The 25,016-nt window shown below is 34.2% G+C and overlaps 2 protein-coding genes across 2 annotated transcripts; one reads left to right on the forward strand and one right to left on the reverse strand.

Moving 5' to 3' along the window:
- Window positions 1–6,050: 6,050 nt before the first annotated feature.
- LOC108913504 (zinc finger protein 729-like) lies at window positions 6,051–15,644 on the reverse strand. Its single transcript, XM_018719058.1, has 5 exons — window positions 15,492–15,644; window positions 14,978–15,274; window positions 13,571–14,121; window positions 10,675–12,450; window positions 6,051–6,151 (listed from the first exon to the last, which is right to left on the reverse strand). The coding sequence occupies exons 1-4, from the start codon at window positions 15,606–15,608 to the stop codon at window positions 11,097–11,099; spliced, it is 2,319 nt and encodes a 772-aa protein (XP_018574574.1). The 5' UTR covers window positions 15,609–15,644; the 3' UTR covers window positions 6,051–6,151; window positions 10,675–11,096.
- A 752-nt stretch (window positions 15,645–16,396) lies between these two features.
- LOC108913499 (zinc finger protein 567-like) lies at window positions 16,397–22,365 on the forward strand. Its single transcript, XM_018719052.2, has 4 exons — window positions 16,397–16,563; window positions 16,655–16,957; window positions 17,162–17,358; window positions 19,624–22,365. Exons 1-4 carry the CDS (start codon window positions 16,444–16,446, stop codon window positions 20,486–20,488), a joined length of 1,485 nt encoding a protein of 494 aa, XP_018574568.1. The 5' UTR covers window positions 16,397–16,443; the 3' UTR covers window positions 20,489–22,365.
- The last annotated feature ends 2,651 nt before the right edge of the window (window positions 22,366–25,016 follow it).

Raw genomic sequence — 25,016 nt, forward strand, 5'->3', positions numbered from 1 at the left:
GTGATTCAGTTTGGTATTCGCGGCCCTGTATCTCTTTTATTTTAACAAATAGCTATAACAAACCCTATATATTTTTAAATCGCCGCTCAAACTCTATCAAATGACATTATTAGATCGTCTCCATGGTAACATATGTCAAAATTGCTATAGTAAATTGTTTTTGTTCAAATGGCACACTATATATTTTTTTATCAATTCTGGAAGATATTTTTTTTCTGCGTTCAACTATGTAAGGAAGTAAAGGTAAGGTAAAGGTAAAAAATATTTATTGTGCATAGTTATAAAGGCAATATACAACCTATACACAAAAGGACTAGACACAGATAACTGATAATTAGCCTACTCCCCAGAAAGTCAATTAACTTACACATATTAAAAGCAATATGATTATAAAGTGTTATTAAAACAGTGTAAAAAACAATATAATTTATAAATATACATACACAAAACACTCATACATGCTTGTGCAATACACATACAAATACGTAGTATAGTCAGACTCACACTCATACACACGTCCAAGTCCATAGTTTCATTGGAAATACTGCTAGAAAAACAGCAAAAAAGATGCACCCTACTTTTTGTAGTTTTATTCTGAAAAATGATAGCCAGCTGCGAAAACATGTACAATGTTTTTTAAAGTAACATATTTTATTTTTAATACGATAATAAGTTAACAATTTAAAACAATACTTATTTCAAATGTTCAAAATGACCTCCATTTGCTTCCAAACAGAGAATAACTCTGTTTATCACTCCCTCTCTACAAACACATTCTAGTGTATCTTCATTTAATCTACGACATTCTACTCTTATTCAGTTTTTAAGGTAGTCAATATCATTGGCGAAGAGTAAACTTTTTCTTTTCGGTAAGGCCAAAGAAAGAATAAATCTATAGGAATGAGATCCGACGGTGATCTATAGCAGGCCATTTAACATCTTTATCGAATGTTCTTCATCTCTTACCCTTCTTTTCTTTTGAAAACCATCTGCTGCCAAATTCCTGGCTAACTTTCCGAAAATTTTATCTGATGGTAGTTGTCTCTGCGGAAAACGATGTTGGTATAAATGCCTGGCAGCTTTAGCGTTCTTTCAGCATTCTCCATAAATTAAAATCATATCTAGTTTTTCTTGGTTACTATAAGTATTCATGTTATAGTAATACCACATATCTAGTAATACTAATTAGTTATACAGGGTTAACTATCACTTAGTACATAAATTTTAACCACGCGCTCAGGAAGGCCTAAACCTAAACATTTTTTATTAATACCTACTTGATAGATGTTAATCCAGATCTTTGCAGAATTTTACATTTGCTCTTAGTTCCGTTGTTGCATATTATTAAAACAACATTTTTGCAGATCGTTATTAGGACTACACAGTAACAATAAAACACCACCACGCACAATTAATGAAAATGTCCATTGAAGTTAATCGGAATTTAACGAAAGGAATAATAATCGAAAAATCGGAATGCACCAATCACCCGCGTCTTTAATTTGATGTCCTATATCCGTAGCAGCGTTGAATTTACATTCGACTCTCCAAAAACATCGTAAACAACTGGCCCTTTAGATTTGATCACATCGCATGTTCTTCACGTACATTTTAATTAATCTTGAATTTATTTACTGGGACACTGGAAAACGTATGTATACATTATACATTACAGTGCCTTGATAACTGTAGTGTACGTAAACATATAACCTAAAAATCTCGAGACACAAGTTGATCTAGTGGCCTGGATACGTACTGCTGAATTATTACAGAAAACTGTAAATACCTCGAGGACTTACAGCTTAAAATAATAGATACTAATTATTTTATGCGAACATCGACAATTTTTGTTTTTTTTTTATTACTAATATTACTATTTAATTCCCGAACAACAAAATAAATTTAAAAACGAGATGTATGAAGTGCACCTTACGCTACTTGCCTAGAGATGGGGCTGTTTCAAATTTTCAATAGGTGACTTTACGACCCTATTTTCACAGAACAAAAAATAGCTGTTGAGTTCAAATAATTTGTAGCTTTGTCGCTGTTTGCGTTTTTGTTCATGTACTTACGTTTAGTAAGTAATTATTTGTGTTTACTATTATTTATTAGTGTAAAACTCTACAAAGATGTTTTGTAAATAAAAAATTTTCTTCAAATGCGCGGATAAACGATACACGTGGCAACGCGGCGCCGTTTCACTACCGTTGCCGTATGCGAAATTCGCATCATGCGTCTAACGCACGGTCATAAGCCGCGTTCGGTTATCCAACTCCGCTAACTCTTTTCACTCCAACCCATTCATTTATTACAATTAGAGTGACTAGAGCAATTTATTTACCGTTCGTTTACATTGGAGAGGAACACTCAGAACTTACTCTATATACCCCACCTCTTCGAGATAGTATTTACGGAGTAACAAAGGTAACCTAACCCAAAACCAAGTTTACATAATACTATTTCTCTGTTATTGGTATGTGATACTATTTCTATAAACTTTGCTATAGTGTATATGTTCTGTGCTTTGCTAAAACAAATATACATAATTTAATTAATGTGGTGCCGTATATTCGGCATATCGGTCAACTTTTTTCAATGATTTCCCCTTCCTCGGAAGAATCATCGAATATTTCACGAACATAATTCACAATTGCAAAAGGAAAATCATGAACATAAAACATCTAACCTAATTTTTTTTCTCTTGTCAAACGTCAGATTCCATATTCTGAAACCGTCCGTTTATAATTTGCTCTGTGCACTCTTAAAAATTCTGAATTCATTCCCAATCCACTCCACTCCTAATCCGTAACAGTTTGCCGAACGTAGCTATAGTCGTCATGAAATAGGGGTTTCACTGAGGTTTAGAAAACATATATTTTCAACTTTAAAAACACTTTTGGAAATTTTTTGAAGGTCGATTCTGTTAAATCTTGTTTTACTCTATCCTCACTTAAAATTTATGTACTGTAAGTGATAGTTAACCCTGTAGATAGAATAGGTAGGTACAAAATGTCAATTATTTTGAAAAACCATTATTTAGAAACGTCAAAATTCTGTTGTTTCCGCAGCTGGCTATCATTTTTCAGAATAAAGCTACTGAAAGTAGGGTTCATCTTTTTGCTGTTTTTCTAGCAATATTTCTAATGAAACTATAGACTTCTTTATACAGGGTGGTCGCGACGTAATGGGCCAAAATTCATGGGTAGATTCCCCAAGTAAAAATATTGCGATTTAGCCGAACTTACCTTAGTTCAAAAGTTGATAGTTAAAAAGTTTTTAATTTATTCCTTAACAAATGCAAATATCCTCACAAAATTTTGGGGATTGGAGTTCGTTGAGTAGAGGAATTGAAATCTGTTCACATTTTGGTTAAAGTTCATAGAGGGCGCTAGCTGCAGTAGATTGAATGTGTTAAAAACGACATAACTTTTTTGTGCTTTAAGGTATCTCATCTTTGGTTACAAATTCTTATTTTCCAACTTTTTTTACACAAAAAAGGTATACTTTATTAAAGTAGCTATCTCGCACCGTTTTCGAGATATTTGGCTTTGAAACTTCCAATGCTGTTGCATTAAATTACAATTAAGTACCTACAGGTATTATTAATTTAGTGGTAAAGTTTCTTAAGTAGGATTTGGACGCAAATCAAATAATTGACGTCTTCCACTTGTCTTATTACTGTCATTTGTATGCTAATTTCTATTAAGTATTATTCGTATCTAATTAAAATCACATCTTAGCTTACAAATTAAATTGTATACTCGTACATAAATGTGAGATAGAATGCCGAGGTTTTCGTTTTTGGAGTTACATGAAATCAGTTGTTTATGGAGAAACTATAAACACTTGAGAAGAACTTTAGTAGCAGGTTTTAAATGCTGCAAAGTCATTTCGCATTAAGGATTTATACTTTAAAATAAGACAATCTTTTAATAAACGTGTTGATAAATGTATTGAAGTTAGAGGTGGATATTTTAAGCAATTATTGTCAAAAAGGCATATTTTTTTACTAATGTTTACTATTTTACTGTTCATTACAATTTTTAATTCTAAATAAACCCTTGTTTTTGACATTTCTAAATTATTTTAATTATTTCAACTATTAGCATTGGAAGTTTCAAAGCCAAATATCTCGGAAACGGTGCGAGACAGCTACTTTCATAAAGTCTACCTTTTTTGTGTAAAAATAGTTGGAAAATAAGAATTTGTAACCAAAGATGAGATACCTTAAAGCACAAAAAAGTTATGTCGTTTTTAACACATTCAATCTACTGCAGCTAGCGCCCTCTATGAACTTTAACCAAAATGTGAACAGATTTCAATTCCTCTACTCAACGAACTCCAATCCCCAAAATTTTGTGAGGATATTTGCATTTGTTAAGGAATAAATTAAAAAAAAACTGAAATAATATTTTACATTTAACACCCTATACCTCCTTAACTATCAAATTTTGGACTAAGGTAAGTTCGGCTAAATCACAATATTTTTACTTGGGGAATCTACCCATGAATTTTGGCCCATTACGTCGCGTCCACCCTGTATAGAAAAGAAATATCCCCAGAATTGATAAAAAAATATAGTGTGCCATTTGAACAAAAATAGTTGACTATAGCAATTTTAACATATGTTACCATGGAGACGATCTAACAATACCATTTGATAGAGTTTGAGCGGCGATTTAAATATAGGGTTTGTTATAGCTATTTGGTATTTGAAGGAAAGTGATGACACACATTTACGTAATTAATTTAATTTTCGTATCCGTTTCCGTTCTTGGTATCATAAACCACAAACTACCAGGAAATGATGACTCACGCAGTAATTTTAATGGTATATCGGGCTGGATGTATGGCATGTATCACGTCACCGTCTTGTTGAAACCATAATCATGTCGTCGACGACCATATCTTGCGATTTAGGCACAAAAAACTGGTTTATGTCGCGATAAACAGTTATTGCCTCCATCCCAAAATCCGCCCCAAACGGTAATACGTTGTGGATGCATTTGTTTCTTAACAATCACTCGTGGATTATCGCCGTCAAGATGAAGAAGAGTCTCATCGGTAAAGATGATTTTGTTCGAAAAATCAGCGTTTCACTTGTTCCATAATCCATTCAACGAACTCTCTTCACTTGTCAATTGAACTTGTATGAAAATGCAAATCTTTCGTGAGAATACGCTAGGAATACGCTGTAGAGAGCTTCTGGAAATATCCAATTCAAAACCACGATGCCAAAATGATGTTCCTGGACTCTCAGCAATACTCTCACGAACTCCTATGTTTTGTGTTGAACGACATGTCGAAGGACGGCCAGTGTTTAAGACTGCTAATTGATCCAGTCTCCCTGAACTTTTCAATTATCACTTCACAGTTGATGAAGTTAAATCATTATTATGAACATATTTTGTACGAAAATTGCGAAAGGTGCGCGTAATGAGGGGCTTATCATCAATGGAGGATGTCGGGAAATATTTTAATAAATTCTGATTGTGAGTTGCGCTAAAATCAGATTTACTCACTTCATTTATTAACTATGCAATCTGTTTAATTCTATAACCGATTAATAAAATGCCCAAATACCTTATCTTTTTACTGGCGACGCGTATAAAAGTGTGAAGATAACTTATATGTATTTATGAAATTATCATTATTATTATTATTCATAATATTACTTTTGAATTGATTAATTTCACAAATATTAGGATTAATTTTATTTTTTAATTTCAGTGAAGACTCCAAAGAGTTGTTGCAGAATTCCATCCTCCACTTCGTATACCCATTATTATTTGAAATATATATTGTTAATTAATTAAACATAAGTACTTAAATATAATAAATAATAAATTATATACTCATACTTGTAGGTAACTGTATATTTGTGACATTTGTAACCTTAAAATGCCTCATTTAATTTTATAATTATACAACAGTAAATGCTTTAACAATATTTGTTGTTTTTATTATTTAGTGATCATTATTTTAATATATTCTAATGGGATACCATTAGATTTAATGAAGACATGTTTTGTGGCACTTTACTAGCGGGATAGTCCTCCTCGCTCCAAAATTATCGAGGTTGTGTTCCGATATCAAGCATGGTTAACCAAAACCCTGATTAAACGTTCCATGATTTGCCATTTCCTGAAATCTATTTAATTTTAGAACAGTGATTACTTGAAATTGATTAACAGTCCGGACGAATTAGGTTTTTTTTTCACAAATCGAGCCTACGTTGAATTTTATGGGCTTAAAATTAAGTAAAAAATACACAGATTAAAACCCTAAATTTGTGTATTCATAGAGGTCGAGCGTCATATTGTTTATAACAAATGAAAAAAAAATAATTGCTTTTTTCAATTTTTCGCTTATATCTCCGAAAATAAGCTTCCAATCGACATGAGGTATACTTATCGATTTTGTTCCTGAGGAAATTTGTTACAAGGATAGGATTTTGCGAAAGCTTGCAAATTTTTTTTTTATTGCAAAATTAGCGGTGAAAAAAAAATGTGCAATAAAAATAACGAATTTGGCTGAAATTGGATGAAATTACAGGAAAAGATAACTGTTGTGGTGCTCAACAAAGTACTACGTACGTCCGTTTACACCCACTAATAGACAAATAGTGTTATAAAAACCATTTTATATTTTATACGCTTTATGGTAATAGTGTTTTTACATTATGTCTGAGTGACTCTCCATAATTTCGACCGTGAAGTATATAATTTTCTTGAAATGAAACTAGTTCCATCTTTTATTATTCAAGTTGAGTGTGCAGCATGAAATAGTACAGTATGAAATTATAACAATATAAAAGTTAGTTTTTAAAATATAACCTATAGTAAAAAAAATTGTTAGCTGGACTTCAATAAGTGGAAATGGTAAAAGGGCTTATAATAATCCTAAAAATAAATGCGTGAGCAGGGGCGGCGGAGGGTTGATTTGGGGGGTTGAAAAGTTGTGAAAAATTGTATCATTGGGATTTCTGGCGAAAGTTGACGTCAAACAAAAAAGTATTTCATATAAAAGTTATAGATCATGCAAAAATCTACAACTTTTGTAGGGATCACTTTTTAAGATAACCTCAAAATTTCCGAGAAAAATGCGAAAAAGTTTTTTTCATATTTTTCGTTTTTTATTTCCCATTTCTGAAAAAATAATTTAATTTTGACGAAACTTGGTGAAAGTATACATTTCTGTCTTAAATAACCACAAATTTTTTTAGATAAAAAATCAAGAAGTTTCCGAGATATTCATTTTTTCTGGTCTGAAACACTTTTTTCAAAGAAAAAATCTGTAATCACAGTTCAAAAACTTGCTCAAAAATGCAAAAAAAATAAAAAATTACTTGCAACAATGAATTTCTCAGTATTAACTGCAAACTCAACTGTTGACGCGAAACCCGAAAACCCGAAATTTTGCAAATTCGTTTTATTTTTTTCTAGTTTTATTTGAAAACAAATTTTAAAATAAATTGCATATTTACATTGTCATTTTTTCGCTCTAACCGATCAACATTCTTGCAATCCGACGTTTCGTCTTCGAGGAGCCATCATCAGGTTAATTTTTTTAAATACGTCGCTGCTATTTTTATGACAAAATCTAAAGTTATTTTTAATTCTGAATTAGATAACATTACTAAATTACTACTACTAAACTATAATACTACTAAATATTATTAAAATTTTTCCTGAGTACGGTTCTCAACGCATTTAAAATATCTATTGGAGGAAGTCATAATAGTATAAAAGTCAATACCACACAAAATATCCAACAATTTTTTTAATCAATAATTTAAAGTCGTACCTAATAAAAAAATAATACGAATTTATGAAATGTTTTATTATTTATAATTAGTATTGCTAATAGTAGTAAAAAAAAATTGTTGGATATTTTGTGCCGTATTGACGTTTATACTGATATGACTTCATCCAATAGATATTTTGAAAGCGTTCAGAGCCGTACTCAGGAAAAATTTTAAATTATAGCTAAAACAAGCTAAAAACATCGAAATCGGAATTAAAAATGCTTTAGATTTTATCATAAAAATAGCAACGTCGTATTTAAAAAAATTAACCTGATGATGGCCCCTCAAAGACAAAACGTTGCAAAAATGTTGGCGCTATTGTATAGGGTGAAAAAAGTGGCATTGTAGATATGCAATTTATTTTAAAATTCGTTTTCAAATAAAGGCAGAAAAAAATTTTACAGTTTTGCATAATTTCGGGTTTTTCCGGATATCTCCGGAACTACCAGGAATTTTAAAACTTTCTAAATGGCATATTGTTAGGTGTAAAAAGACACAACTCTTTTGTAATCTGAGCCACCTCATATCTCTTACTGTTTTCTAGATCTTAATGCTATCCCATCTTTATCTTGGACACACTGTATATGTATGAATTCATCAAAATTAAAAAAATAAAATAAGTACACTGATCGATCCTACGGAGAAAAAATATTTATTTTATTTATTCACTATCCGACTTTGATGTTTATAGAAATACAAAAATAAAGTTTTGAGTCAAACAGGTTTTTTGTATTTTTTTCCGTAGAATTGAATGGTGTAACCAGTTTTTTTTAATTTAAACAAATTATCAACAATTACTGAACAATTTATTGTTGCGTCATTTTTTATTTTTTTTTGCATTTTTGAGCATGTTGTTGAACAGTGACTACAGATTTTTTATTTCACCACAAAGTGTATGTCAAAACGAAAAAAATGATCACGGGCAGAACTCTGTACGATGAATTTTCTAAGTACAATTTTTCTTTGAAAAGAAAGTATTTCAGACCAAAAAAATGAGTATCTTGGAAACTTCTTGATTTGTTTATCTAAAAAAATTTGTGGTTATATAAGACAGAAAGGTATACTTTCACCAAGTTTCGTCAAAATTAAATTATTTTTTCAGAAATGGGAAATAAAAAACGAAAAATATGAAAAAAACTTTTTCGCATTTTTCTCGGAAATTTTGAGGTTATCTTAAAAAGTGATCCCTACAAAAGTTGTAGATTTTTGCATGATCTACAACTTTTATATGAAATACTTTTTTGTTTGACGTCAATTTTCGCCAGAAATCCCAATGATACAACTTTTTACAAGTTTTCAACCCCCCAAATCAACCCTCCGCCACCCCTGCTCACGCATTTATTTTATTTTCATTTATTATAAGCCCCTTTACCATTTCCACTTATAATAATATAATAAGTCCAGGTAACAACTTTCTTTTTTTTTTCCTCTAAATAAATTATTTCGATCGTTCTACTAGGAACCTCCTTATTTAAAGAAATAATAGAACTCTACTATTGTATAGTTTTTCCGAAGCCAGTTGAACATGCATAAAAAAACCGAGCAATCAAATTTAAAGAGTTTCATGGGTATCCTTAAAAACGTTTTCTGCTAAAGGTAGAAAATTATAATAATTTGTATATAATGTGTAGAAAATTTCTATTATATGTTCATTTGACCTTTTGACCAACAACATAACCATCGTTCAATAAGTCCCGGGACTAGCGTAGAAATGGCGCTAATAATGCCATGTATATACCAAGGTTCAGAAGTACCAACCTTTAGATGAGATGTGTCAAAATTTGATGTAATTCGAAACATAACCAAGAAAGCTATAGTGGTTAAAGTGACGCTACCTTTGCAATCGTGAAAAAATGGACCAAAACGAGTTTCGTGTGTTGATAAAACATTGTTTTCTAATGGGAAAAAACACTGTTCAAGCTCAGCAATGGCTTGAAAAACGTTATCCGGACTCTACTCCGTCGAAAACAACCATTTGTCGGTGGTATGCTGACTTCAAAAGCGAAAAAACGTCCACACATGAAGAAGAAGAAAGTCATCTTTCATCAAGACAACGCACACGTGCCACAAGTCAATCAAAACGATGACCAAATTCAACGAATTGGGCTTCCAACTGCTTCCCCATCCTCCGTACTCGCCGGATCTGGCCCCCAGCGACTACTGGCTCTTTGCGGATCTCGAAAAGATGCTCCAGGGAAAAAGAATTGGCTCGAATGAGGAGGTGATCGCTGCTACTGAGGCTCATTTTGAGTCAAAAGACAAATCGTTCTACAAACATGGCATTGAAAAGTTAGAGAAGCGTTGGAATGATTGTATTACACTTGAAGGAGATTATGTTGATGAATAATAAAGAATTTTGCGGATAAAATGTTGTTTTCATAGTTAGTCCCGGGACCTATTGAACGATGTGTTATTTTAATTATTTATGTCCTCAAACAATTTTATTATATCGATGGTAAATTTCGTTTTGTTCCGTTTCAAAAGGTCTTCAAAATGCCATGTTGTAATAATATTAGTAAACCAAATATCCCTCTTATTTTTCCCTTTCCCAATTGTAATATCAATGATTAATAGAAGGGTGCCCATAATAAATTAAAATTATCTGAATCACACCAAATTCCGCATTGCCGCACTGCACTGCCAGGCGACTTATCGACAACTGAATTTTATGACGCAATGGACCAGAGCACCAGTGCGTATTGCTGTTTGCCCGCACGCTCATTCTTCAACTGAGCGTATACATTTCTACCACCTGCACGTTTCGTTCGACCAGACCTGTATATGGGTATGAGTGAATAAATGTGGGAACAAGTTTTTCAAATATTTCAATGCCTAGTTGCTGCTTAGCGACCGAGCCTGATACATACCTTGAAATTATTGGTTCTTCAATTGACTTCGGAAAAACTATAGTTGTCATCACAAATCTCTCTATTTTGCGACTAAAAATAAAAAAATATCGACAGCAGAGATTGTTACGCAAAAAGTATTATCGTGACATAATGAAAATATCCAATCGTTTTGACGTAAGGGGTTGTAGCACTTAGCAGCATATAGTAGCACTTAAGAGTAGTCCCTATACGAAAAAGTTAAATTAAAAGTTGACCACAATTCACCATACGGGTTTTTAAAACCATTCTCACAATACTCGCTTCCAAATTTCATTGTTTTCTCTTGAACGGGCAAAAAAAAGACACTAACCCCCTTAAGTCACACAATACAAAATATTGCAAGCCGATTCCCTGACCTGCGCGCAATTTATCCACCGGTCCGGTTCAAAAAACCGTAAAACTCACTTATGCATTGACCTCTTGTGTGCCTTCAAACTCTGCGTCCACTTAGTCTCGAATCCGCACGTCTCGCACCTGTACATCTTCACCTCCCCTGCCGTATGCTTCGACATGTGCTGGACGAGCTGCCCCTTGCGCTTCGCTTTATACTGGCAAACGTCGCACTCGTACACCTGAATCTTCTCGCCGTTCACCACGCCCCCCGCCTCGTCCAGCTTCGCCATGTCCACGTGGGTCAACATGTGCGAACGGAGGTACTGAGTCGTCTTGGTCCGGAAGCCGCACAACTTACACCGTTGCATCTCTATCTCCGACGAATCCTTGTGCACCATCGAGTGCTTGTTCAAGTATACCCTCGATCTGGTTTTATACTCGCACAAGTCGCAGGAATACGTGAGCGCCTGCGACGGTGTGTCGTGCGCCAAGCGGTGCTTGTTGAACGTGCACCGCCACTTCGTCTGGAACTTGCACTGGTCGCATTCGTAGATGTGAACGTCGGCCGGGTCCTGATGCGTCAACATGTGCGCCTTCAGCCTGGACTGGCGGTTCGCGTGGTACCCGCAAACCTCGCATTTAAATCTGGGACTCTTCGACGCGTCGCCGTGCTTCGTCGCATGCTTGCTCATGCTGACCTCCGAGTACGTCTTGAATTGGCAGTCCGGGCACTTGTAGATGTCCGAGGGGTTCTTGTGCATCAGGAGGTGCCTCGTCAGGTACGACTTGTACTTGGTCTCGTAGCTGCAGCTGCCGCACTTGTGCACGGGGGCCTCCCGGTGCACCAGCGAGTGTTGGAACAGGTAACTCCTACACTTTGTCGTGTACTCGCAGAACTCGCACGAATACATCGTCACTTCCGAGCTATCCTTGTGTCGCAACGAGTGCTTCCGCAGCGTGTTCCTCCACTTCGTTTTAAAACCGCACTGTTCGCATTCGTGCAACGGCACCTCGGACGGGTCCATATGGGTCAAACCGTGCTGTCTCAGGCGGTACTTGTGGGCGGTTTCGTAGTCGCATAAGTCGCATTTCAATATCTGGTCGTCTGGGCGCTGCGTTCGCTTCGCCGAACGGATTTTACTGCCCGGCTTGAGGGGTGCGGGTTTGTCCTTGTGTTTCTGTAGGTGCCTCGTTAGGTAGGCCTCGTATTTCGTTCGGTAGCCGCAGGTGTCGCATTTATACTTCTCGTCGGTCGGTATGTGGGGAGTGGGAGTCGATGTTAACTTCTGCGATTGGTCTGAGACCTCGTCTTGGCCTCCTGGCGACGCCGCGTATGCGTTGAGATGGTAGAGGGGAGGGTCGTAGCCAAAGGAGTGTAGTTCTAGTGGATGTTCGTGTTTAGCAGGCAAGGAAGGTTGGAAACTGAAAATAAACACAAACATATTGAGATTAACTAATTATGCCTACTGGCAGAGAGCAACCTACTAATATGTAGGTGTTATGGAAATATGGCTTGCGACTCACTGAGTGAAATAAATTTATAAATAATAACAATGTGGAAAACAAAATCAAAGCAATGCTTGGTTACATTAATGACATTACAAGATACAATATCACTAGTTAAAAAGTTTATTTCTCCTAATATGACACAGTACCTGTGGATTAGTAGGTCACTCTCTGTCAGAACATTTATCAATGTTCCATAGATAAAACATCAAAAACAAATTACAAAATTAATTGGCTAATAGATCAAATATAAGTAACAAATTAGAAACGAAGAAAACCCGAAAAAATCGGAAAATTTCGCGTTTTTTTTTTAAATTAATTTCTCCTGCATTTTTTAAGTTGTAATTTTTTGGTGCACTTTATAGCGATCGACATCTTGTTTTATTCGTATTTCGATTCTCTATAAATTGTCTCTTTATAGCATCCAGATTGCTTCGTTAGTTTAGGTTTTATAAGCAAATAACTAAAATAATTGCGTTTTTTGCATAAAAATGTTTATAAAAAATTAATTAATAGTAAATTAAAGTAGAAAAGATATAAGCATATATCTACAGACTGCCTTTTACATGATGGTACAGTCCGTTTGCTACTAGTATTTTTTTCACAAACACGATTGATTGGTCTATTACTTTATACATAAAAAGAAATTATTTATTAAGACGATTTCTATCAATAAAATTTATGTTTATGGGATCATCCATATCCCCAATATTAGGTAATATATTTATAGGATATTCTCAAAACAATTATGTTAATAATTTTTACAAAAACCGTATGATTTGTTGGAGATACGTTGATGTTTTCATAATTTGTCCATATAATTTTTTTGGATTATATAAATGATAAGAAACTATAGATCAGAATGATTTTGGAAACGGAAAAGAATAATGATACATATAAAATGTGTATACAGAGTATTTTCAAAAGTAGCACAAATGGTACCGGTAAATCTACAGCTAAAAAGAACACATTCTGCATAAAAATGACCCTAGCCATTCAAAGTTTTCTTCAAATTATCACATAACTATACTTTTACCTGTTAGGATCTTGTGCATCCCTTTTCAACTCAGCCTTTGCCTTCTCGACGCTCAAATCCAAACGATCGTCGTAACGGATGTATCCCTCATCATCGCCCCCCTCGCTGGTATCACAATCTTCCGTTTTCACATCATCTAATAACAGTTCTGTTGATTTACACTCTTTCCCGCTCTCGTCTTCACACTTTGTATATCCCAAGGACTCCATACAAGTGTCCTCATCTACATCTTCCTTACACACTTTCGTTTTAACGAAATCCACTGGCGTAAAGCAATCTTCGTCATACTTCTCACATTTAATTTTCTCCATTGATGCTGTTTCTAGTTTTACCGTTGTTGGACTGGAATTGGTGACGCTGTCTAGGTTTTTTTGGGCAAATCGTGTGACTTCTGCTAGTTCTATGTAGCCATTTGAATCACTTCCGACGGTATGAAGATACCTAGTTATTTCTTCTTCTACATTAGAGCAACTAGTTACGAAAGTGACGTAACTTCTAAAAGCGTCTGAGCAAGGTAGGCACAGAACGGGGTCTGGAGAAATATTCAAATTCTGGAAGAAAATTTAAAGTTAGTCCTGGAAATAAAAAATATGAATAATTTAATTTTTTGCAAATGTTGTGAATACTGGTATGATATTTACTGACATTTAACTTATTGTAACAAAGTTTTAATTATGAATTTAACTGTTACTTTGATTTGATTTCTGGCAAATTTATCTAATTTTAAAATGCCATTTCATATTTACCGCGGTTTAGTGTAGAAAAAACGGATTATACAGAGAAAAATTTTCTAGATAAAATAAAAAATTTCTTCATATTTGAATTAAAAATTAGGTAATGCTGCCACAATATTTTATTTAATTGCTAATAAGTATGTAAGTTCTTGTTTAAAATTAAATAATTTTGTAAACATTCCATTATTGTTTAATAACTTACGGTCTGCACTACATTTATGTTATTAATAATGTTAATTTAACATAATCAGCATTCTAAAAATGAAATATCCGTAATATGAAGAGCTCAATGATTACTAAAAAAAAATAGCGTACGGTCCACCCACCAGTTGCGCTGAAACCTTTTAAACAAACTCAGTACTAGAGATTCACACTTGTAAGTTGTGACTGTAGGTACAAAACAAGGCTTTGTGTTAGTAGACATCAAGTTGCAATGACATTAAAATGTGACATGTGACATATGCTTTAAGTGATCTATGATCCATAATTGTTTAAAATGAAAATATTGGTTAGGTTAGGTTTTTTTATGCTTGAACGAATGGTGAAATCTGCACCTTATTCATATCCACTATGTAAATTGTGATGATTTACAAAATTATACGAAAATTCAGTTTGAATTAGCTAAATTGAAAAGTCAATAGCAGGACTGAATTAATAATAATGTAGGACTCACCAATTCTGGTATGTACTCGAGCGTCATATCTGCAATTGCATCCTCTTTCAACGATTTAAAATTATTTGCTACTACGTTCAAACAAAATCGGCAGATTTCCTTGTCCTCTAAATCTGTCGTATCCACGTTTTCTCTAATTTCTTTATAAACTTCTGATAAGGTTATTTCACCTTTTCTATCGGCAAAACGTTTGATGCTGTCTTCGACACCGAGGCACATACTTTTAAAGTCAAAAGACTTCTTAAGGTGATCTGAACAAGTGTTACACATTACAGGTTTCTCGCTTACATTCAAATTCTGAAAACAAAACGATTATTTATCTGAAAGTTTAAAAACATTGTTTTGACATTTACACTAAATTAACCTAAAAAATCTTGGAAAAACTACAAACATTTCGTGTTTCTGTGCACCACTGAAGGAATTGTGTTTAAAAAGATACTCTGATCGTGCGAGTACATTATTAGTATTTATGAGTGTTTAGAATAAAAAGACAACGTCAATAACTTGTCCTCACCAAATTCTGAAAGATCAGATCTAAGGCTTCAATGGTAAATTTCCCGATGACTTCAACAATACTATTTGTGATGTTATTAAGGCACAATCTGCATGTATTTTCCATTTTGATATTCATTTTCTATCAAAATTCAATCACAGAAAAAACCGCATTAAAAATACATTAAACATTAAATATGTTATGTTATAACAACCAGGGTTGCCAGAGGAATTTTATCTATCATCGCTATTAGAATTATTAGATGGAAATACAGTAGCCAAAAGTCGCCATCTGTTTAAACTAAAAGGTAACGTTGTTAAAATATTATGTTAGATGGCATCACATTAATTTTTTGGGGCTAAAATATTCCCAAATATTTAAAAAATCAAATATTTCGGTAAATATCGTTACCATGTAATGGAAAAACAAGTGACACCATAGGTACAAATAATTAATACCATCATTTAGAAAATTAACTAAAAGTCAAACAGCTGGTCGCCTTAATTATATTAAAAATCACCAGTCGCCATATGAAATTTTTGGAAGCCATTCGAGCATGTTAGCCATGGAGACTATCTAGTCTCCCTGATGTTAGCGATAAATTGTTACGTCTGGCAACTCTGGTTGGAGCATAACCTCAATTGAACTCAATTCCAATGAGGAAAAAAACTTCGATTAGATTAGATAGAAGGTAGAATTCCTTTCATATACCTTATTATAAAGTCTATGATTCCTTTATTTCGTTTCAAATTTAGTTATACCATGGTTTCAAATCATAATGTTGAACTTTAACTAAAGTAGCGCCATCTTAATTGTACTAAATTTTCACACTTTACATACAGACAAATCCTCCTTATCTCTCCACTCCATGTTTTCTGTTTTGATATTTTTGATAACTTAATAACAGTGACTGTGACGTTATGTCAATTTGTTTAATAGTAAACAGTATGAACAAAAATAAAACAGATCATAAATGGAACAGTTTAAACAAAAATTATGCGGGCTTTGCCTCGGCGTTATACATAATAATGAAAATTTTAAAGTAATAGATGCAACTCTTAAGGAAGCCGTAGACACACTTCTAATAAAACTGGTAAAAAAAATATAGTATAAAAGTATTTCTAGTTAAACCTTGACATAATTTTTTTGGAAATTAAAGCTCCTCTGTCGTGATGTATTTTCAGAATACGAAAGGAACCGATCAGCCTGTAACGTGCGACTCCTGTTCCAAAAAACTGTTTGCGGCATTTGAATTCAAGATAACCTGCATGAATACAGAACACTGTATTTTTCCTTATGTCAACTCTGGAAATTTGGCACTGGTCGACCTAAGAGAAATTTATCTAAAGGAAAGAAGTAAAGAACATTTAACAGTTCTATCGGGGGATGAAAAGATCTGTCGACTCTGTATGCAAATAGTCACATCCGGATTTGTTTCAGTATGCGATATAGAGGCTGATATTATCATAAGATATATTCCAGAAATAGTACGTATAGTATAGTTTCTTATACAGAGTGGAGCATATTACAGAAAGGTTCATTTTGTAATATGCCCCATTGAAAATAATAATTGATGTTTAAGGAATTTTGTGACAAACCTTTATTTATTTATTATGTTATTACTATTGAGATGATATTATTTGAAAGCTAAAATTTTCAGTAACCCTTACTAATAAGTTTATCTTTTGTAGAACTTTAGCTCAACTGAAGATCCAGTTATATGCAGGGCTTGTCTGGATTCCTTGAATACTCACAGCAATTTCTTGAAGGACTTAGATGTAGATGAGCAAATTGAACAAATTTATAGCAACAGAGATGCAGAGAGTGCGTTCTGTATTAAGACGGAAGTCACTGAAATAAAAACAGAACACGACGAAAATGAAGATGGGTAAGATTGAATTTTAAGGAATTGGACTTGAGGTTTAAATGTATTCTCAGTGGTTGAAAATATTAAACCAGCAAAATTTCTTCTTTTCTCGAAATTTGGTACAAATCACATTAAGATGTAGAATCCAGTGGCATGGTCAGATTTTAAATATAAAATTTACCAACAAATTTTTGTCAAATTTAATGCCAGAAAAAGTAACGAAAAGTAGGCTGCGATAACTGAAGAGGTATTCATGTTATATGACGTAATAGAATTTTTTAAACAGGAAAATCCGGTCAAAAAAATGGGTTAATAATTTTCGTCTAAATGATAATTTTAAGATCTATAATTTTTGTCTGGGCTACTTTTTTTATTAAACTTAAACAGTTTTCGAACAAAATCCAAAACACCTCAAATTTTGACCTTTGACCCCNGGTTAATAATTTTCGTCTAAATGATAATTTTAAGATCTATAATTTTTGTCTGGGCTACTTTTTGATTAAACTTAAACAGTTCTCGAACAAAATCCAAAAAACCTCAAATTTTGATCTTTGACCCCGAATAACTTTTTTTATCATACATGGGATCGGTGGGGACTTTTGACACTTTATTTCTAATGGCGTACCCAAGGTCTCCACCAAAATTTAGCTCTGTCGGAATTTTCGTTATTTGACCACTATTTTTATGACTAATTTGACTGAACTAAGACCATAGACCTTATAAACTACTGGACTCGCCCAACTGTCATTTTGCCTATATAAATGGCAATCGCTCAGACGTGTGCGAGAGAGATGGAGCTAGTAAGGGCTTAAGCTTCGTTCACAGAACTTCGACTGCAGCGCGCTACATTTAATTCAACCAATCAGATAGTTGTACTCGATTCCTTACCCCTTTTTTCTATTGGGCCGTATTCAAAGACTTTATAAAAATAATATATAGACTAAAAGACAAAAGAAATTCATTTTTTCCAGCAGTGTATGTATTTAAAAGGGTTTATTATATTACTGGCCTAATTACAGTACAATATCGTAAACTCGATCGGTTAAAATTACTGCAAGCTCTTCTGATGTAGTTGTTTCAAATATTTCATATTTTCTTGCTTTCAGAATTGTATAAATTGAAACTATGTCGAAGCTTTCTTCGTTTAACATATTATTTGAAGAGAATTTTTGCTAAGCACATCTCAGTTAAAACTTTTTCGTTATATTCGGTTTGATGTTAAAAAATAATTTGAAGAGTAACACATTTAAAGCGGCAAAATTTGGACGTTAAAATGACATTTTATTTTGAGGAGATAACCAGAGATAATCATTGGAGATAACGTAGTTTATAAGGTCTATGGAGACAACTCTACTTGATCATTATTTTCAGAAAGATGCGAAAAGTATAAATACGATTGAACCATATTTAGTTTTTACGAATCTTTCACATACACTAACTAAATCACACGAAAATACAAGAAATCAATCAATCATGTCGATACATGACATTTACTTCAAAGTTTGTTTACGGCATTTTGTAACGGTATACCCGTGTACCATCATTTGTTTTACAGGTATTTGCCTCAACTAGCTTCATCTGCCTTGCACACATCAGCACGATTGACCTCTCTTTCTAGGGCCAGTCCATAGTTTACTAGGTCTATGACTAAGACCGACTGTCCATAAAAACTAGCTTAAGTTTTTGATATAACAGTATTTTTTTTTTCAACCTCCGTTCAAGGGTGAAAAAAATTAAATTAACTGTTTTTTCAAGATAACTCAAAAGGAGTAAGACCTAGAAAACAAAGTTTCATATTAAAGTAAAAAATATAAACTTTTCAGAGAAATAGATATTTTATTTCTAATAAAAAATTAACAAATTTAACAATTTAATTGTCAATTTTGACAACACTAAAACAATTTTTTTATACCATTCGATCCATTATTTAAAATAATGAAGTGTTGCTTTAAAAAATTTCTTTTAACTGATTTTTTCAGGCAGGTACAAATTTATTTACCTTTTGAATTTTATTTAGCCTCCATTGCCACGACGGAGATACAGAGATAAAAAGTTACGTTCGCTATTGTCGCTTACATTACAGTGTTGTTTTGTCAATGCGCATGCGTCACATCCATATTTGCCACTTTTGAGTTATCTTGGTCGCGGGTTGCAAAAAAATTACTGTCACTTATTGTTATTATGTACCTCAAATTGACTTATATAAAAAAATTTAGCCAAGTTGGCCGATGTTGTGATTTAAAGGCCCATTGAATTAGACTGTGCATAATTTCTCATTTTTTTCAGTGATGCTCTCCACCACAACGACACTGAAGCCGTTGAAGGCAAAGCTAAGTACACAGATGATTTGAAAACTCAGTCAAAGCACAAAGATATTTCCAATCAAAAGGGCCACCGACCATCACACAAGGAAAAATCGGAGGCATCTACGTACAAATGTGACGTTTGCGGTTACGAAACCAAACAGAAGATTCTCCTCAAGCGTCATCAGAAAATACACAAAAACCTGTCGGAGGTACCGGTGTACTTGTGTGATTCTTGCGATTTCAAAACCCGCCACAAAAACAACCTCCTGCCCCACCAGCTGAGGCACAGAAACATATCCCAAGTGCCAACCTACGAGTGTCCCACTTGCGGTTACAAAACGAGACAGAAGAGCCATCTCACCGTCCACCAACGAACGCACAAGAACCGTTCCGAGATAAGGATGTACCCGTGCGATCAGTGCGACTACGAATCCAAGCAGAAGAGCAACCTGACCAAGCACCAGCTGAAACACAAAGACGGTTCGGAGGTGCCTTTGTATCAGTGCGAAATGTGCGGTTATGTAGCCAAGCGGAGGGATAAACTTATGAACCATCAACTGACGCACAAAGACCTCTCAGAAGTGGCGACTTACAAGTGTCAGATTTGTGATTTCGAAACGAAGCGGAAGTTCAGCCTTACGCGTCACAATCTAACACACAAAGGCAATTCGGAGGTCGAAATGTACACGTGTGATAAGTGTGATTTCGGAACGAAGTACAAGAACAGTCTCGTGCGGCACAGGCAAGATGTCCATGAAGTCGTTTCCGAAGGCGAATTTGTACCAGTGACGTTTTTGCCCTACGCGGAACGCGATGTTACGACGAATTTTAAAGAGAGTGACTAAATAGGTTATAACCAAAGTGGAAAACAGTCTTATTTGGCATAGACTGGTGTTTTTTTAAAGACATTTTTTTTTATACTATTTGTTAAGGGTGGTGCCACTTTTTTATTGGTCGTTTCAAACTCAGAGTCCAGTTTATTTGAAGAGAGATATATTTTTTAGATTAGTTGAATTGATGAGCAAGAAATTATACAAGGTGGCGGAAAGTTGTCACCCGATGTTCTTTAACTAATTTTTTTTAATAAATGAAAAACTTTAGTTTTGTTTTTGGATTTGATGTCTAAATTTTCATTAAGTAGAAAAAATGATATCGGCCAAGTGGCCGCCGCCAGAATTGATGACCATACGTGCCCGATTTATGGCATCTTCCATCACTCTTTCCAGAACATCCGGCGATAGGTTCCCGCATACCTGATGGATATTCTCTTTGAGGACTTCAAGAGTCTGAGGCTTGTTGACATAGACTCGTGACTTCAACAAACCCTTCAAAAAGCAGTCTAGACGGTTAAATCGGGCGATTTTGCCGGCCAGTACAAATGACCAAAGCAAGAGATTAGGCGACCCGGAAATGCAGCCCTCGGAATTTCGGTTACGGGTCGTGCAGTATGCACCGTTGCTCCATCTTGTTGGAACCACATGTTCTCCAGTCCCAATTCGTCCAGTTGAGGTAGGAGAAAGTTGTTGAGAATGGCTCTGTAGCGCTCGCGGTTCACAGTAGTCGTTTGGCCCGCGGCGTTTTCGAAAAAATAAGGCCCGATGACGCCTCCAGCATAAACACCACACCATTCAGTAACTTTGAGCGGGTGTAATGACTCTTCGTGTGTTATACGCGGATTTTCGGTGCCCCAGAAGCGATAATTCTGCTTATTCACGTATCCACAGAGCCTCGTCGCTCATGATGATTTTCGATGAAACCTGACAGCATCTCGTGTTGTCCCATACTTTTCTAGGCGAGCAGCTAAACGCCGTAGTGTTTGCTAGGTTGGTGGCGGACGACCGGGAAATCTACATCTAAATTGACGCTGCACCAACACCACCGACGAATTATTAATAATAATAATAATCTTTATTTTCAAGAACAGTCGCATAGATCCAGTAACATTAATAAAAATAACGTCATCAGAGCTATTACAGCACTAACAACTTTATAACTATCTATATAGAAAAAAGAAATACTTACATAATTGATTTCAGAGATCAATTCATCCTTACAAACTATTATTATTAAAATACTCATCTACAGTATATGGTTCCAGATCTATTAATAAATTAAAAATGTTCTTTTTGAAAATTATTATGTCTGTAATTATTCTTATATCAACAGGCCATTTATTATACATTTTAATACGATTATAAAAGGCACGTTTTTCTGTAACTGTCAATCTGTGTATCGGATAGGAATAATCCTCAGTTCTGGTTTGATGGTTATGTTGTGAAGACATTTTTGTGAACAAATGCCCGTTTTTTTAAAAGAATAATATTTCTTGTATGTAAACAGCTATGAAGTTTAAATTTTATTTTCCTCGAATTTTCCCCTGCACGATTCTCTACTCTTCATTTTTAGGATTATTCGTATTACGCAAAAAAATTGAAACAGTTATTCCGCGTTCTTGAGGAGTATAGCGATTCATGTCTTATTGACGTGTATTCATTCGCCATTTGCAAAAATTAAATTATAGCATCTTCCGATAAGGTGATGACTTTTGCGCCACCTAGTATAATTAATTACTTTCTGGCAAAAAAGTATCCTATTTTTGTCATTTAAAAATCCGTTTGTAATTTACGATGCTGCTTGTTCAAAAGCTGCCTATTACAAATTTCATTACAACAAAAAGTAATATGAGTTTCAAACTAACTCCATTTTATAGAAAATCTGCGTTAGAATGGAGAAAAGTATGTTATTTGTGCATTAATTCATGTTTAGATAGTGTGTAATAAAATATATAAAAATGTATTGCTGGTTGCCTATTTGCTATAGAGCTCTCTTAATTGAATATATTGTGTTTTATTGACAAATTCCGTTTTTTTAACAGAATGTATTCTGTAAATTGCTGAAAATTAACTTTAAAGCACATATACGACACGACATTTGGGTTTCCTTACAGTAGCGATGAAATCGCCGCTACACAAGCCTGCTATGGAACGAAGTTAATATTAAATGAAAACTCTTTTTAATGAACGTATATGTATTCTATTATTAGCTCCCATATTTTTTATTCTACTTTAAAGGTATAAAACTAATTCAATTTTAAATTTTTTTTAAATAATTTTAAAACCGAGGTGATCTAACTAATTAATAACACAGACCAACAAAATTAACTTTTTTGGAAGCAGAAACTTGAATATATATTTCCGAAAGATTTAGGTGCGCTGAATCCGAATCTGGCAGCAGAATTGCTCTATCACGTCAGGTTTTTGAGATATCCTAACCTAAAAGNACTAATTAATAACACAGACCAACAAAATTAACTTTTTTGGAAGCAGAAACTTGAATATATATTTCCGAAAGATTTAGGTGCGCTGAATCCGAATCTGGCAGCAGAATTGCTCTATCACGTCAGGTTTTTGATATATCCTAAACTAAAAGTGCAAAAACACAGCTTTTTGTCATATTTGAGGTTATATAGTATTAGTAATGCCACAGGTAATGCCATCTATTCTTTTACAAAAAACTAATACATTGAATCTAATAGCGACTTCCATTGAGAAAACTGGTGCAAACTGAGTGCACCATTAACGTTCCATTGGACAAGTCGGTGCAAATTTTCAAATTCAATTGGAAAACTAGAGCAACAGTTCTTGCTCTGAGTGCATATTATTTCGCAGGAGGTCTTGGAGGTGGTGCCGGTGTCAGTGCAAGAAAAAATGGCGGTAAATATGGACAATGTTGTTCCATTATTATCGTTTTTATCAAGTAGTAGTAGTGATGATGATGAAATGTATGTTATACCAATTATAAGCAAACAACTGGCAAAAGTGGAAGGATTCATTGAAAATGTCATCTACAAACTTAAATAAGTGATCCGTTTCGTCTACAGGAATACACAATGTAACTTTCTCGTCGTTTATTTTAAATTTCAAATTTAATTCTTGGTTCATTGTAACTGCCTTCTTTTAAAAACTTCAACTGGTTAACTGTTACTTTGACTGAATAAAAATCAAAACATAAACATAACCTATAATGTCAGAAACCCACGCAAAAATTGTCATTCCATTGAGATTGCACCAGAGCATATTTCTCATGCAACTAGTGGAGTGTCAGTGCTGCCCAAGTGCAGCCCCAATTTTTCCCAATGGAAATCGCTATAAAAGTACAAGGCTCCCTCCTTCGAATGCCGTTGAGTTTGCTCAAATATATTTTTTTTCGTCGAGATTTTTAAGTTTCTCTGTTTCTTAATATGTGAAAATCTACTAAGAACCCCTTAGACATCAAGCAGTCGATTGCATTAGAATGAAATGTAAGTAATGTAACCAGGGTTGCCACTAGGTCGACACGAAATTACTGACGAAACTTGATTGCATTCCTGACATTTCCTGGCAAAACTTAATTATATTATTACTTGCAATTCCTGGCCATTTAATAGTTTAATCTATTATTTTGGTGATTATTACCTTTGTCTTAACCGTCGTATCCCGTCAGTGTATAAATAGCTATCACTATCACTCTGTAACCTGTAATATTAAACATTAAACAAGGATCGCTGCCGAGTGCCAAGTGTGACAAAATATAATAGTAAAGAAGCATGATACATCGTCATCTAGCGGTGATATCGTGAATCGAAATTCTTAAAACTGATTAAAGTAATCTCTGTGCTCTGTGATGCTTATTTATGATCTTTTAATAACAAATGCAATAATGCAAATGTTGGGGGTTATTTGCAAATCGACATCCCTGAAAATGTTGCTCCCCTGGCAAATTTCTGACGTTAAGTCAATCCTGGCAAATTTACTGGCAGGACTCTTTATTCCTGGCAAATGCCAGTAATTACTGGCAAAACGGCAACCCTGCTTATAGAAGGGATGAGCTCGTGCAGCGAACCCTAATGCTGCGGCTGGAATAACCACATACTTCTATCCTATACTGATCATTTTGCAATTGACTTGAAGCCGAAAAGTGGGGCGACGTACCAGCGTATTCATACGCATGCGTTTACTTTACGGGTTTTGATTGGTTGAAAGGAACCAAGAACGGTGAGCGCCGAGCGGTAAAAAAGTCAAACGTCAAACCAAGCTAACCTAAAAAATATTAATATTCTCAGTTTTGTTTTGTGTTGTGCTAGTCTAGTGTTTTGGTGAAACTGTTAGGGTATAGTGTATATTTTAATAAATAAATAAATAAATGTATCTTTTCAGTTTTATTTCATAATCTGTTTAAACCTGCACTAATGCTTCTATTAATTTATCTTGTGTTGATATTTAGTAAAAATGTTTCAAAATTATACTCGATAAGAGCCTTCCTTAAGGGCCTTTAAATAGTGTTTTCCGCAAAGACAAATAATTTCAAACATTTAATAACTGAATAATCTAAAGT

The sequence above is a fragment of the Anoplophora glabripennis genome, unplaced genomic scaffold, assembly GCF_000390285.2.
Source record: "Anoplophora glabripennis isolate ALB-LARVAE unplaced genomic scaffold, Agla_2.0 scaffold1178, whole genome shotgun sequence".
NCBI lineage: Eukaryota > Metazoa > Arthropoda > Insecta > Coleoptera > Cerambycidae > Anoplophora > Anoplophora glabripennis.